General features: G+C 38.0%; 1 protein-coding gene and 1 pseudogene across 1 annotated transcript; one reads left to right on the top strand and one right to left on the bottom strand.

The window, feature by feature from the left end:
- Positions 1-4,521: 4,521 nt before the first annotated feature.
- On the bottom strand, positions 4,522-5,452 carry LOC110201726 (olfactory receptor 4N5-like). Its single transcript, XM_020977903.1, is given in 2 exon segments — positions 4,522-4,689; positions 4,691-5,452. Coding segments are annotated over 2 exon segments (930 nt in total).
- A 3,237-nt stretch (positions 5,453-8,689) lies between these two features.
- On the top strand, positions 8,690-9,113 carry LOC110211922 (transmembrane protein 243 pseudogene; annotated as a pseudogene).
- The last annotated feature ends 4,956 nt before the right edge of the window (positions 9,114-14,069 follow it).

The following is a 14,069-nucleotide window of genomic DNA, read 5'->3' as shown; positions in this document are numbered from 1 at the left end:
AGATATACTAACAAGGTCTGCAAGATGTTGATGGTCCCATAAAACAATGTTCCTTAATTGTCAGAGAGGGGTGGTCACTAACCTCATGTGAGTATACTAGCCTACTTTCTTTAAAACATTCAATTACATTTTCTCCACTCTCATGATGCTGTCTACCCTGTAACCAATTTGATTGCCTTGCATACGTATCCAACTGTGTAATCTCAAAAACTATATTAAGACTAGTGAGCTCTACCTTCACGTCTTTGGTTATTGAGGGAGGTCATTGACCCAATTTATTGGTTACTGTTGGCCTAACTAGTAAATCAGTCATACTCAGACTGTTGTCTCTGTTTACCTTAATTTTCAAATGTAGCACTACCAAAAGTACTAGTTGGAATTTTTAAAGTTTAAAATTTTAAAATTCAATCCTCTAGAGAAACAGAGCCAAAGTAACAGAGAAAAGGCAGCAACTTGCTAAACTCTCCCCCAAACCCCTGAAAAACCTGTAAATAACGTCATAAAATAATTCCTGGAGTGGCAGAACCCACAAAGGGATGGGGTGAAATAACTTAGACGGTCATCAGGAAAAGTCTGCTGCACCTGAGTGAGAGCTGAGCACAGTCTCCCATAGGCTGCACCAGCTCAGACCAGGCCCAAGCAAATCAGAAGCAGGCCTTGGGAGCCACTGAATTAGCAGTGACAGCAGCTGCTTCTGGGGCTCTCAGCTCACAAACAGTAATGGGGGTTGAACAACTGATTAAAAGGAGATTACAGATGTCTCTTTGCTGGCACTGGGGGCAGGACTCTGTTGCTTTGGAAGATCATACAGTTGTTTGGGAGATCAGATCTGGATCAAAGTCCTGGGTGGCAACCCCAAGGTAAGAAGAAGCACTAGCACACCAGAGCCTGTGGCCACAGTGGAACAGGGACCCTCATCACAGTTCCAGGGCAAAAAACAGTGCTTGTGGTCACTCACAGATGATAGCACAGGCCAGGAGAGTAGAAAATGCACCTCTCCTTAGATCATACCACCTTGGAAGAACTAAAACTGACAGATCTCTAGAAATGTCTCTCAAAACAGCTTCACAAAACTTCTGAAGCTTGAGATAGAGCACCCTCCACCCTGGAAGCAAAGCACCACATTAACAAAGAGTTAATAGTCAAGAAATAGACTGGAAAATGTGCAAACAACAGAAAAAAAAATTCTGATCATAGAAAGTTACTGTGGTGACAAGGAAGATCAAAATTCACATGAGGTTAGTGACCATCCCTCTCTGACAATTAAGGAACATTAATTGTTTTATGGGACCATCAACATCTTGCAGACCTTGTTAGTGTATCTGAGTTAGTAGACTCCCTGGTGCCTAGAAGGGTTTGTTAAGGAGTGAGGTAAGAACTCCTTAATTGTGCAAGGACAGGCAAAGACAGAAGATGACAAAGTCAAATGTCCAACATCCATCCGAAGCCCCCAAGAGAGTGATGCAAGAAAATAATGAAAAATGAGTCAACAGTTTGGTAAAAGAGACACAAAAGAATATTAAAGAAAATAGCACCTTAAAAAACAGAATAGGTCAAATGGTAAAAGAGGTACAAAAAGCTAATGAGGAGAAGAATGCCTTGAAAAGTATAATTGGTGAAATGGAAAAAAGAGGCACAAAAATTCACTGAAGAAAAAAAAAATAACTCCTTAAAAAGTAGAATTGGGCAAATGGAAAAGTGGCACAAAAGCTCAGTGAAGAAAATAATTTTTTAAAAAATCAGAATTGAGCAAATGGAAGCTTATGACTTTATGAGAAATAAAGAAACAATGAAACAAAACCAAAAGAATGAAAAAAATAGAAGACAATGTGAAATATCTCATTGGGAAAACAGCTGCCCTGGAAAATAGACCCAGGAGAGATAAGTTAGAAATTATTGGACTACCTGAAAGGCATGATCAATAAAAAATAAAAAATTAAAAAAAAGAGGCTAGACATCATCTTTCAAGAAATTATCAGGGCAGCTAGGTGGCGCATTGGATAGAGCACTAGCTTTTAAGTCAAGAGGACCTGAGTTCAAATCCAGGCTCAGACCCTTGACACTTCCTAGCAATGTGACCCTGGGCAAGTCATTTAACCTCATTGCCTAGGCAAAAAGAAAGAAGAAAAAAAGAAAAATTATCAAATGAAACTACCCTGATATTCTAGAACCAGAAGGTAAAATAGAAATTGAAAGAAATCCCAAAATGAAAACTCCCAGGAATATTATAGCCAAAGTCCAGAGCTCTCAGAACAAGGAGAGAATATTGCAATCAGCCAGAAGGAAACAATTCAAGTATCATGGAGCCACAATCAGGATAACACAAGACTTAGCAGCTTCTACATTAAAGGATTGGAGGGCTTGTAATACTATATTGCAGGGGGTGAAGAAACTAGGATTTTAACCAAGAATCACCCTCCCAACAAAACTTAGTTTAATCTTTCAGGTGGGAAAATGGACATTCAACGAGATGGAGGATTTTCAAGCATTCTTGATGAAAAGACCAGAGGTGAATAGAAAATTTGACTTTCAAATACAAGACTCAAGAGAAGCATAAAAAGGTAAACAGGAAAGGGAAATCATAACGGAGTTAATAAGGTTAAACTGTTCACATTCCTATGGGAAGATGATATTTGTAACTCATAATACTTTTTCATCATTAGAACAGATAGAAGGAGTATATATGGACAGAGGGCACAGGTGTGAGTTGAATGTGATGGGGTATTATCTAAAAATATAAAATTAAGGGGTGACATAGAGATGCACTGGGAAAGAGAGGAGTAGAATGGGATAAATAATCTCACATAAAATGTGCAAGAAAAAACTTTTATAGAGAAAGGGAAGATAGGGAAGATGAGGGGGAATGAGTGAACCTTATTTTCATCAAAATTTGGTCAAAGAGGGAACAACATACACACTCAATTGAGTATAGAGATCTATTTTACCCTACAGGAAAGTAAGAGGAGAAGAAGATAAAGGTGGGATTTAGATAGAAAAGAGGGCAGACTGGGGTAGGCGGTAGTAAGAAGCAAAATACTTTTGAGGAGGGACAGGGTGAGAGGAGAGAGAAAATAGAATAAACAGAGCAGGGACAGGATGGAGGGAAATACATTTAGCAATAGTAACTGTAAAACAATTTTGAAGTAAGTTCCTCTGATAAAGGTCTCATTTCTCAAATATATAGAAAACTGAGTCAAATATATAAAAGATAAGAGCCATTCCTCAGTTGATAAATGATCAAAAGATATGAACAGTTTTCTGATGAAGTAATCAAAGCTATCTATAGTCACATGAAAAAATGCTCTAAATCATTGTTGATTGAATAAATGCAAATTAAAACATTTCTGAGGTACTATCTCATATTGAATATATTGATTAATAGGACAGAAAAGGAAAATGACAAATGTTGGAGGGGACATCAATGAGATATCAATACACTATTGGTGGAGTTATGAACTAATTCAACCATTTTTAGAGCAATTTGGAACTATGGCCAAAGGTCAAAAAAACCATGCATCTCATTTAACCTAACAATACCGCTCCTAGATCTGTATCCCAAAAGAGATAAAAAAAACAAAAACAAAAAGGAAAAGGACCTATATGTACAAAAATATTTATAGCAACTCCTTTCTGGTGGCAAAGAATGGGAAATTGAAGGGCTGCCCATTGATTGGGGAATGGCTAAACAAATTGTGATATGTGGTTGTGATGGACCACTATTGTACTATAAGAAATAATAAGCAGAATGTTCTCAGAAAAACCTGGAAAGATTTACATGAGCTGATGCAAAGTGAAATGTACTGTGTACAAAGTAACAGCAGTATTGTAAGATGATAAGCTGTGAATGATTTAGCTATTCTCAGTTAACACAATGATCCAAGACAACCCTGAGGGACTTATGATGAAAAATGCTATCCATCCCCAGACAAAGAACTAATGGTGTTTGAATATAGATTGAAGCATACTTTTTTTTTTACTTTATTTTACTTGAGGACCTTTTCTATGTTTTCTTTCACAACATGACTAATATGGCAATATGTTTTGCATGTTTACTCATGTATAACCTATATCAAATTGTTTGCCTTCTCAATAGGTGGGGGGGGGAGGAAGAAGGGAAGAATAGAGAGAATTTGGAACTCGAAGTTTTAAAAACAAATATTAAAAATTGTTTTTACAAGTAATTGGGGGAAAATAAAATACTAATTTTTTTAGAAAAAATCAGTCCTTTCAAAAGCACAAATAAAATGATAACGATAATGTTATATATATAACAAACTGACTAGTTCCTGCTTTCTTCCCTTTTCCAAGGTATTTATAGACACTAACTTTTTTGTTTTATCAATACAAAGCCATGTCTTTAGCTCTGTGGATGCAATGAATATGGCATCCTTACAGTGTACCCTGATTTTTATAATTCTGTGTCCTTACACTGTATGATTAGGTTTTCTGCACTAAATTAACAGAATGCATAATGGTAGTGAATGAATACCAGCTGAAGATATCCTGAATGATGTCCATTCTTCATTCTAGTCCACAAATAAACTGCTTGATCAACAACTTCTTCATAGAGGCCTTCACTTCCTGGTTTCTCAGGGTATAAATCACAGGATTCAGCAAGGGAAAGATGACAGTGTGAAAAAGGGCAACCACTTTATCAGCTGGGAAGGACCTAAAAGGGCGGGTATAAATTAAAGATAGCAGGTCCAAACATTAGAAACACAATGATAACATGGGTGGTACAAGTGGACAAAGCCTTGCTCTTCCCCTCAGAAGAAGATCCCCTAACCCTAAACAGGATGACTGCATAGGATGTCAGTAAACCCAGGAAGCATAGTAGGGTGAGCAGTCCACTGTTGGACACCATTAGGAGTTCCACCACAAAGGTGTCAGTGCAGGCCAGTTTGATGATCTGTGGGACATCACAGAAGAAGTTGTCCAGCTGGTTGGGGCCACAGAAAGGCAGGCAGATAATGAGAGCCACCTGCACAATAGAGTGGGCAAAACCCCCAACCCACAAGGCTAGCAACAGCATACAGCAGACTTGGCGGTTCATGAGGGTTGCATAGTGTAAGGGTTGGCAGATTGCAATATAGCGGTCAAAGGCCATCACCACAAGGAGGAACATCTCACCTGCTCCAAGAAAGTGCAAGAAGAAGAGCTGGGTGATGCACCCTTGATAAGAGATGATCTTCTTCTCATACAAGAAATCTACCAGCATCTTGGGGGCTACAATGAAAGAATAAGAAGCATCCAAGAAAGCCAGGTTGCCCAGGAAGAAATATAAGGGCGCTGTGAGAGCAGGATCTGATCTGATGGTGATGATAATGAGAAGATTCCCAGGAAGAACGATCATGTAGAATGAGAAGACTAATACAAACACTAAGAGCTGAATTTCTGGAGATTGTGTTAGACCCAAAAGGATGAATTCAGTCACTGTACTGTTCTGTTCCATCTGCTCAACCTGGGGAATATTGTGGAATGGAAAGCCATTACAGTTATTTTAGACCCCTTCTCTGATACTAGAACTATTTAGCAAGCTTGTTTTACCACCCTGGTTCCCAACCCTTTGGTAAATTCCTCTGTCCCTCGTTTTCTAAAGGTCATTGTTAGAAATAATGAGTTGACTTTAGAAAAAGACCAATTTAAGCTCAATGTAAGAAGTAATTCCCTAAAATAACTGCCCAAATGTGCAGAAGTTTGTCTTGGAAGATCATGACTTTGCTTTTACTCAAAGTCTCAAAAAAGAAGATGGGCAAATGCTTGTTGGAAATATCATAGAGGGGATTCATCATTAGATACAAGCTAGCCTTGTCCTCTGAGGCTCATTGAAACTGAGATTTTGTGATCATACCCCCCATATACCTTTTCAGAATCTGTCTATTACTCCTTTATCCACCAACTGAGAAGTGCATTCACTAACTTGTTCATACCCATGGACTCTTGAATACTAGAGTCCTGGCATTTGTACCTGTTAAATAAAAGATCCTAGCCAAATCTAAATTTGGCTTCCTTTTTCAATTCCAGTTTTTGCTGGTACCTTATGTCTACTACTCAGCTAGCATACCTAGATTCAATGTCTTCCTCAGTCCCATGTTCCTGCATTCTATGCTTAGGTCCTTTACTTCTTATCTTAGACTACTTTTTAGTGTCTATATACTCTCCTTGGACTTGACCATCTGCCTAAACTTTTACTGAATGAAAGCATATGGATTCAAACTCCACTTTTTTTTTTAACTTGGTACTAGTGTGACTTGAGGACATTCTCTTAGCTTCTCTTGTCTGAGGTTTCTTCATATGTAAAAATAAAGTACTTGAACTGCTTGATTTTCAAGGTCTCTTCTGTCTATAAATCCAATTTTCTTAAGATGCCTTTTAAAGGGGATATAGAATAATTAGGGAAACATTGAATTTAGAGATAGAAAACTTAAGTCCAGCACTTACTAGCTTTGATCTTGTAGAAAGGCAATGTAGGGAAAATAGAGAAGTAGGCAAGTAAACATGTCTCTGTTTAAAATAACTACATCCTTATCTGTTGCTCTAATCAGTTGGTATGCTTTCATCTAGTATGTTTAGAATTTGAAATAGTATTGCTTCTGTAAAGCCTCTGTTTGGGGTTTAGAAAATAATTTAGTCTAAGCTTAAAGCCCAAATTATTGGTGGCACAGTCCAGAATTGGATATGGCTTATGACGTATGTGCCAAATCATCTTTAACACACAGCAGTTATGTTCTTATGTTGTTCCATTCCATGGCATGTATGTAATGTTCAATGTGCTATGGATCATGGAGGTAGAGAAAAGGGATTGGGACTCCAAAGGTCAATGATGGAAACTGGTAAGGGAGTGTGGACAAATGATAAAGCTATTTAAAAGCATGACTGGAAAATCTTCATAACACATTGACATTCTAGAACATACTAGTTGAGAAACCTTAATAAATAATTATAATAACAACATTTGGAGGCCAAAAAGATGTAGTCAATAATGGTGGAATGGAATCCTGGAATCGTAGTCCTTGGGAAAAGATTTTTTTTTCAACTTCTGCCTCTTTGAATCACTTAACCCGTCACCTGCAGGCCACTCTCTAAGACTTAAAAATGAATTGTTGGTCTGTGTTGGTGAAGAGTGTTTGCACACTGTTGAGTTCCCTCACCTAGGAATCCTAGACCTAGAGGGGAAGGGATACCACAGGCCAACTAGTGCAACCCTGCATTCTACCACTGAAGAAACTGAGGCCTAAGGAGCACATGATTTGTCCAGTAGCACAGGCAGCAAGGGTTGGAAGTATGATGGATAAATCAAGTCTAGACAAAAACAAAAGCCACCCTCAACCTGACATTTCAAGTAGCCCTTTAAGGTTGACAAAACACCTCCCTCATAACAGTCTTGAGAAGGAAGTAGCTGGGGAGCAGTGTGGTATAGTGGAGTACCTTGGTTCAAATCCTGCCTTTGCCATTTACCTGTGTGTCTTTGGGAAAGTCATTTAATTTCTCTGGCTCCTTCCATCTCTTGAGTCTGTAAATGACCATGCCCAATTTATGTTTGAGGAAATGGAAGTCCAGGAGACTAAGGGGGAGGGGTGGGGAGGGGACAGGTTTAAGTTCTTTTTCATTGTCATGTCAGGATGCTCACAGTGAGCATTAACCTGGTGACCCAGTGGAAGTAAATGATCCGGTGTCTGCTCTGGACTCATGAGGTCGAGTTATGTTGCCAATTGTGTCTTTCCCCTTTAAAAGACAAATCAGTCTCTCCAGTATTGAAGAAGGCACCCTATTCCTCTAACTTCCCCAGGTCGCTGGTCCCTGGGGCAGATCTGTGCCTAGAAAAGATTTCATATTGACTCAGAAACACATGAGTTGCTAAAGGTGCTAAGAGAGGGGTTGGGCAGTGAATGCAATTACTAAGAAGAATGAAAGTTTATTGGGTGAGCCTGTGGCTTTGATTTAAATTTGCTCAGGTTGACAGCCGTGCAGAGCATTGGCTTCAGTACACTGTGAACAACTCATTTACTTTAGCCCCAGAGTGGAAGGGGGAAGGGCACTCTTGTAGCTTTTGTATTAATGTGGAAGGTTTTGATGGTTTTAAGATAACTCATTGGTGTTTGCTGCTTTCAAAAGGCTGAATCTAAGATTCTGACTCCGGGTTGGGGACATCTTTCCTTCTCCAGGTCCTCCTTTTTTTCCCTCTATCTGGACTCCAGAGCCTGAGATTTCCTGAGGATAATGGGACAGCAGGGGAAAGATGTCTTGATGACTTATTCTTGGGTTTCGAGAAAGATAAGCCCTTTTGGTGAAAGGAGGGGAGCTAGGGACCTAGATCCCAAATTCCATCCCATATTGCTGGTAGTAAGGTTTGTGGCAGGAGAGTGGGGAAGGGTTGTTAAAAGGGTAGTGTCTTTCAGGACAGCTTTCTCCAAAGAACCTGTTGGCCATATGGTTTTGGAATCTTCCCACTTCCCTCTAGCAGCATCTCACCGTGAAGAAGGAATCTAAAGTTAGGGGAAAAGGTCTCTATCCCTGGCATTGAGCACCTACCCCAATAGCCATTCTAATTTCCAGTCAATAGTTCCCCAGCAATGAATACCTTAAATAACCAGCACTCTGTATGGTGGGAGTAAAGGCCACTGGAGACAGAAATGACTATGTTTTGAGAGTTGGTTGGAGAAGAGAAACAGTTGCTTTTTAAAGGAACATGGAGAAATTTACCACTGGGACCTATGGCAACAGTGGGCTGGACAACAGACCTCTGTTGGTAGATATTTTGGCAAGAGATCATATCATTGACTTCGTTGTTGGCAGCTGGACATGCTTGCTGATTCTAGTAACTCTGATCAGTGCTTTTGTGTTCCCTCAATTACCTCCAAAACCATTGAATATGTGCTTCTCTGTGTATGTTTTTTCATCTCCTTCAGTAGCATTACTGCCTGTATACTTATTATCTGTTAATATCAACAAGGAGACTTGAAACAGAAATTTAGAAATCTAACTTACTATATCTTATTTTCTATCGTTGTGATATGTGTTGTATGCACCTCTACTTCCATGATGTGGGGAAAGTGATTCTGCCAAGGAATGATACTAATATTATTGTTCTCAGCTACAAATTAGAATTCTGAACAAGAATTCTAGGTAAAGTGAAGATAAAGCAAAATTGTGCAGGAATTCAACACATGATTTTCATGTTAATTGAAAAGCTCAGTTCCTTCCTGTTGGGGAGATAAGACGTAACATTGTGCTTTTCCTTTTTAAAGAGCTAATGTTGCACTTAGTGAACACTCCACATGTATGGACTCAGAATAGCACAAGTTATTTTCACTTTTGAAATCTTACTTATTTTTTTTTTACAATGTACTATAGCAGTGGGAGGATGTTATATACCAAACAACATCTTAGGGCTCTAAGACAAATATGCTTTTATTTCTATTAAACTGAAATTTTTATTTTATTTATTTATTTTTTTTAAACTGAAATTTTAAAAAAGAAGCTAAGGGACTTTTTGTCGTAGTCACATAGCTAGTAAGTATTTAAATTGGAAAGCAAAATAGATCCCCTGGCTACAGATAGAGCACTATTTTCATTACACTACATCTCCTTGTTCATTACCTCTGTTACTTATGTCTATCCCCTCCTGTTACTAGGATGATGGTTCAAAGGGAGCTGGTATTTGTTACTACCTGACAGCAGTGCTATTCTGAAGTCTTAAGAGAGGAATTCCAACCACAAGCATGGTCATAGGGGTGCATAGATTTCTGTTTGGTGTGTCTCCTGCTACACCAAAGTGTTAGAGAAGGTCAGACTAACAAGAGGCTTCAGAGAACATCTGGTCCATCTGCCCACTTCACAAATGAGGAGAGTGATGTTGAACTGGACATCTCTGAAGAGGACAGAGGCCTAGTGGAAACTGAACTTTTTCTGAGGATGCAAAGCTACAGTCTCAACCCCTGGAACCTGAATGTGTCTTCTCTCTTCTGTTCCTATTTTTCACCCATTCAGGTACATTCATTTCATTTTAATGTCCTGAATTCCTTAATGACTTAATTCCTGTCTCCCTTCCCACATCACTATTAACATTTTCATGGAGATATGTGTGTTAAATGCAGGCATAGGTATGTAAGCCCCTGTAGATCAAAGAGAACTGGTCCTTATAATTTGATTCCAAGGGTGGTTGAAGAAAGTCCAAGTTCACTATCCCCAGGTCTGCTTCCCATACAGAAGCTGTTCTTCTGCTGTGGCTAAATCAAGGTAAAATGATGATGATGATGTTTATAGAGAAGAAAACTTACAGGTCGACTGCTTCCACTGCAATTGACACCAATTTTACTACCACTGGTTTTTTGTTTGTTTGTTTGCTTGTTTTATTTTGTTTTGTTGTTATTGTGGTTGTAGTAGTGATGGTGGAATAAGCCCTGAAGTTGGAGTCAAAAGATTTGGGTTTGAGTCTAAACTCAAATGCTGAATAGCTATGTCACCAAGGGTAAAATCCCATTCTCTGAGTCTCCATTTCCTCACATGTAAAATGAGGAAAACAATATACAAAGTTCTTGTGAGGAAATTGCTTTGTAAACATTCAAGTTCTGTATAAATATGAGATATGCTGTTTTCTTCCCCTACAACCACCATCACTCCACCCTGCTGCCCAATTACTCCCTCCTTCCTGTTATCTCTACATATTTCCCTTCCTTTTCACTCCATTCTTCATTCCTCAACTTTCTCTGACTTTTTCCATTCTTTTTTAATCATTCTTTTACCCATTGGTATCTCAATAAAAGTTTATCTTTCCTCCCATTCATTCACTTTACAATGAGTTTGGTTTTTTTCTGTTTTTGTTTCCCAGTCTTTACCAAATATGGTAGGTAAATCAAAGAAAATTTTGCCCCATTGAAATGGCCCAAAGACTCAAAAAGTTTAAGAAATACTGTTCTCTATTATACTTTCCTCTCAAGGTAGCCCATTCTTAATCTCTCTAAATCTCAGGGTTTTTTTCCTCGTATGTAAAATAGAAATCTGTAAAATACATGTACTACTTTTTACACATGGCTGTTGGGAGGCCCATATAAAATGATATGTCTAATGATTAAAATGCAAAGTCCCATTTTTCACATGTTGCCCTCTCCCTGCCCCTGGTACCTCTCCTCTCCATTTTCATCTCAGAAATTCCAGTGATTTTCAGTTCTTTCACCATCTTCTTTCTATCAAAAGATACTGATGGGTAGTATTTTATGTTAATGATGTAATCTTTGATATAAATGGGCACAAGCCATCTCCCTCCAAAATATTTATGTTAGATGTCTTATCTATAACTGTAGGATAAAAGGTTTTGACCCCTAGGAAAGAAATCCTAAGCACCTGAATAAGATGTGAGGTAGATTGTTGACAGAGGTAAGGAAATCTGGAAGGGACCCCTAAAACCACATCTTATTCACAGTCACTGACTTACCCATTCATAAGACTTTCCCTGCAATAACTCTGACCTCCATTCTAATGCATCCTAAGTCAGCAAATATCCCCTCATACGACCCTTTCTAATTCAAGCATTTTGGTTATTTGCTATTCCTATCCCCCATTATATTTTCATATGGATAATCAGAAATTTCATACCTCTCTAAATCTCGTGGTCTCTTCATATAGAAATTATCCACCCTGCTCTGAAGATATGGCTGTGCTCCTACATTGATCAACCCATGAGTTTGCTTTCAAATATTTTTTTTTCCCTTTAGTGCCTCCCCTTAGATTCCTAAATCCACCCTACTTACTTGTGACATGATGGAGAATATGCTTTAGGTGTCTGGGGATAAGTCAGCCCTGAAGAATACTTGCAATGGGAGTTATTAGAATGGCAGTTTGAGCTCTGTTAGACAAAGACTTAGGTCAGATCTTTGTAAGGAATATATACTTATTGAGATGTCTCATGATATCCCACTGGGTCAGCCTTTTTTTTACATTTAAGATTTCATCAGTGACTGGAATAATGATATGGCAAGTGTACTTTCTTAACTTGGAAATGACAATGAGTTAAGTCCCTAAATTCTTTGAAGATCAAAAAATTGAAATATATTTAGGAAATAATAGTTTATAATAGCATGACAACAATGCCATTATGAAATCGTGGAAGAAGTAAAATACATACATGCAGACTATCAAGAGAGATGCAACGTACACATAGAGAATGTGATAGACAAAGACAGAAAAATAAATATATGATCTTGGACAAGTCATTTCATCTCACTGAGTTTCAAGTTCTTCATCTACAAAATATGGATAATGATATCTCCCTTACTCAATTTCTGTGATGGTCAAATATGATGATGTATTTGAAAGTTCATTAGAAACTGTCATTTTTTTTCCCAATTACATCAGAGTTGGGTTGTTAAGGTGATTATTTTTCAATTAAGTAGCTAAGACTATACCACGTCCTGTTTATTAACATGCAAATTCCATCCAATGTCAAGCTTAGGCAGCAAGCTTAGCCTAATGTTAAATACAGGGGGAAAAAAACAAATATTTCAATGTTGATAATAATAATAGTAACAGCTAACATTTATATCTTCTATGTACATATAATATAAATTATATCACTAAGTTGGCAGAATGAAGATCAGCAGTTGGATTTTGAGATGCTGATAGAATAGATATTCAGTTAGACATTACCAAAGGCACCTGAAGATGTGTGTTTGAGGCTCAGAATAGAAATCAGAATTAAAGACCACAGCATCATAAATTTAAGGGCTTCAAGGACCAAGGTAATCAGAAATGAAGCTTTTGCTTGAGGCCTGGCTTTTCTTCACTGGTAGAGACATTCTCCCCCAAATTATTGCCCTGATGCCTCATTCTTTCATGGAGGTGACTTTGAGTTTTGAGAGATCATTCTAGGGGAGTGCATACTCAGGCAGATCATGTTAAGGGAGAAATCCAGAAAAGCTTTGAATGCAGTCCCCATGATGTGTTGCATCTGATTTCTGAGAAATCAGCCTAGTGAAATATGGAAAGGTGCACCTGTAGGTCATTTTTAAAGTTTCCAAAGCCTTTGACATGCATTATCTCATTTGAACCATACTATAGCTTTGTGAAGCACATGAAAAGTGTACTTGGGTATTTTTTGAGGGAGGAGTGGGGACATTATGTTTTCATGTCAATGAAGATTAGCAGCTGCTCTCCAACATATGATCTTGGAGACTTAATTAGGGGTACGAAGAAGTTAAATGACTTTCCCGAGGTCACAAAATAAGTATGTCAGAGGCAGAGCTTGCCTTCCTAACTAGATGTCAGTTCTTTATCCAATCCACTCTACCATACCGTCTCAAATGTAAAATACTGCAGGTATTATTATTATTCCCATTTTATAGGTGAGGAAACTGAGTATCGCAGAGATTAAATGACTTGCCTATGGTTATATACCTAACAAATATCAGAGGGAGAATTCAGAGTTCTTGCTAATATCAAGCCCAACTATCTATTCACTAAATCTTACTGACAGAGCTAGCAAATGTGATTGGTGAGCCACTGCCAAGATCTTTAAAACATGGTTGAGGATTAATTCAAGATTCAAGAAGGGCAAATACCATGATTCTAAAAAAGCAAAGACAATGGAGTCTTTATATGCTGCTCAGTGAACTGTATTTCTTTCCTAGCAAAACACTAGAATATTCTATTGGAGTTATATGTACTGAAAATCTAAAAAAGGAAATGATCATCACAAAGAGTTAACATGGTCAGAAAGAACAATTTTTCACAGAAAAATTTTTCACCAGATTATTAAACTGGTAGATCAAGAGGATGCCAGAACAATAATTTACTTAGATTTTTTTTTGAAACATGCAATCACTTATGCTATTTTTCTGCAAAAGCATTCAGAGATATGAAATGTACCTTAGAATTTATATGGGGTTATGGAACTATTTGAATGGCTACACCCAAGGAATAGTCATAAATGGCTCAATGTCTACTTGGAAGGAAATCTATAGTAAAGTGCCCTAGAGAGCTATCCTTGATCATCTGTTGTTCAGTATTTTTATCCATGACATGAATAAAAGTATAGCTGGCATGCTTACCAGATTTGTGGGTGACAATGCTGT

Source organism: Phascolarctos cinereus, unplaced genomic scaffold (assembly GCF_003287225.1).
Source record: "Phascolarctos cinereus isolate Bilbo 61053 unplaced genomic scaffold, phaCin_HiC Scaffold_3;HRSCAF=262, whole genome shotgun sequence".
Lineage (NCBI taxonomy): Eukaryota > Metazoa > Chordata > Mammalia > Diprotodontia > Phascolarctidae > Phascolarctos > Phascolarctos cinereus.
Note: the sequence above shows the minus strand (reverse complement) of the source record. Positions and strands in the feature narration are given on the sequence as shown.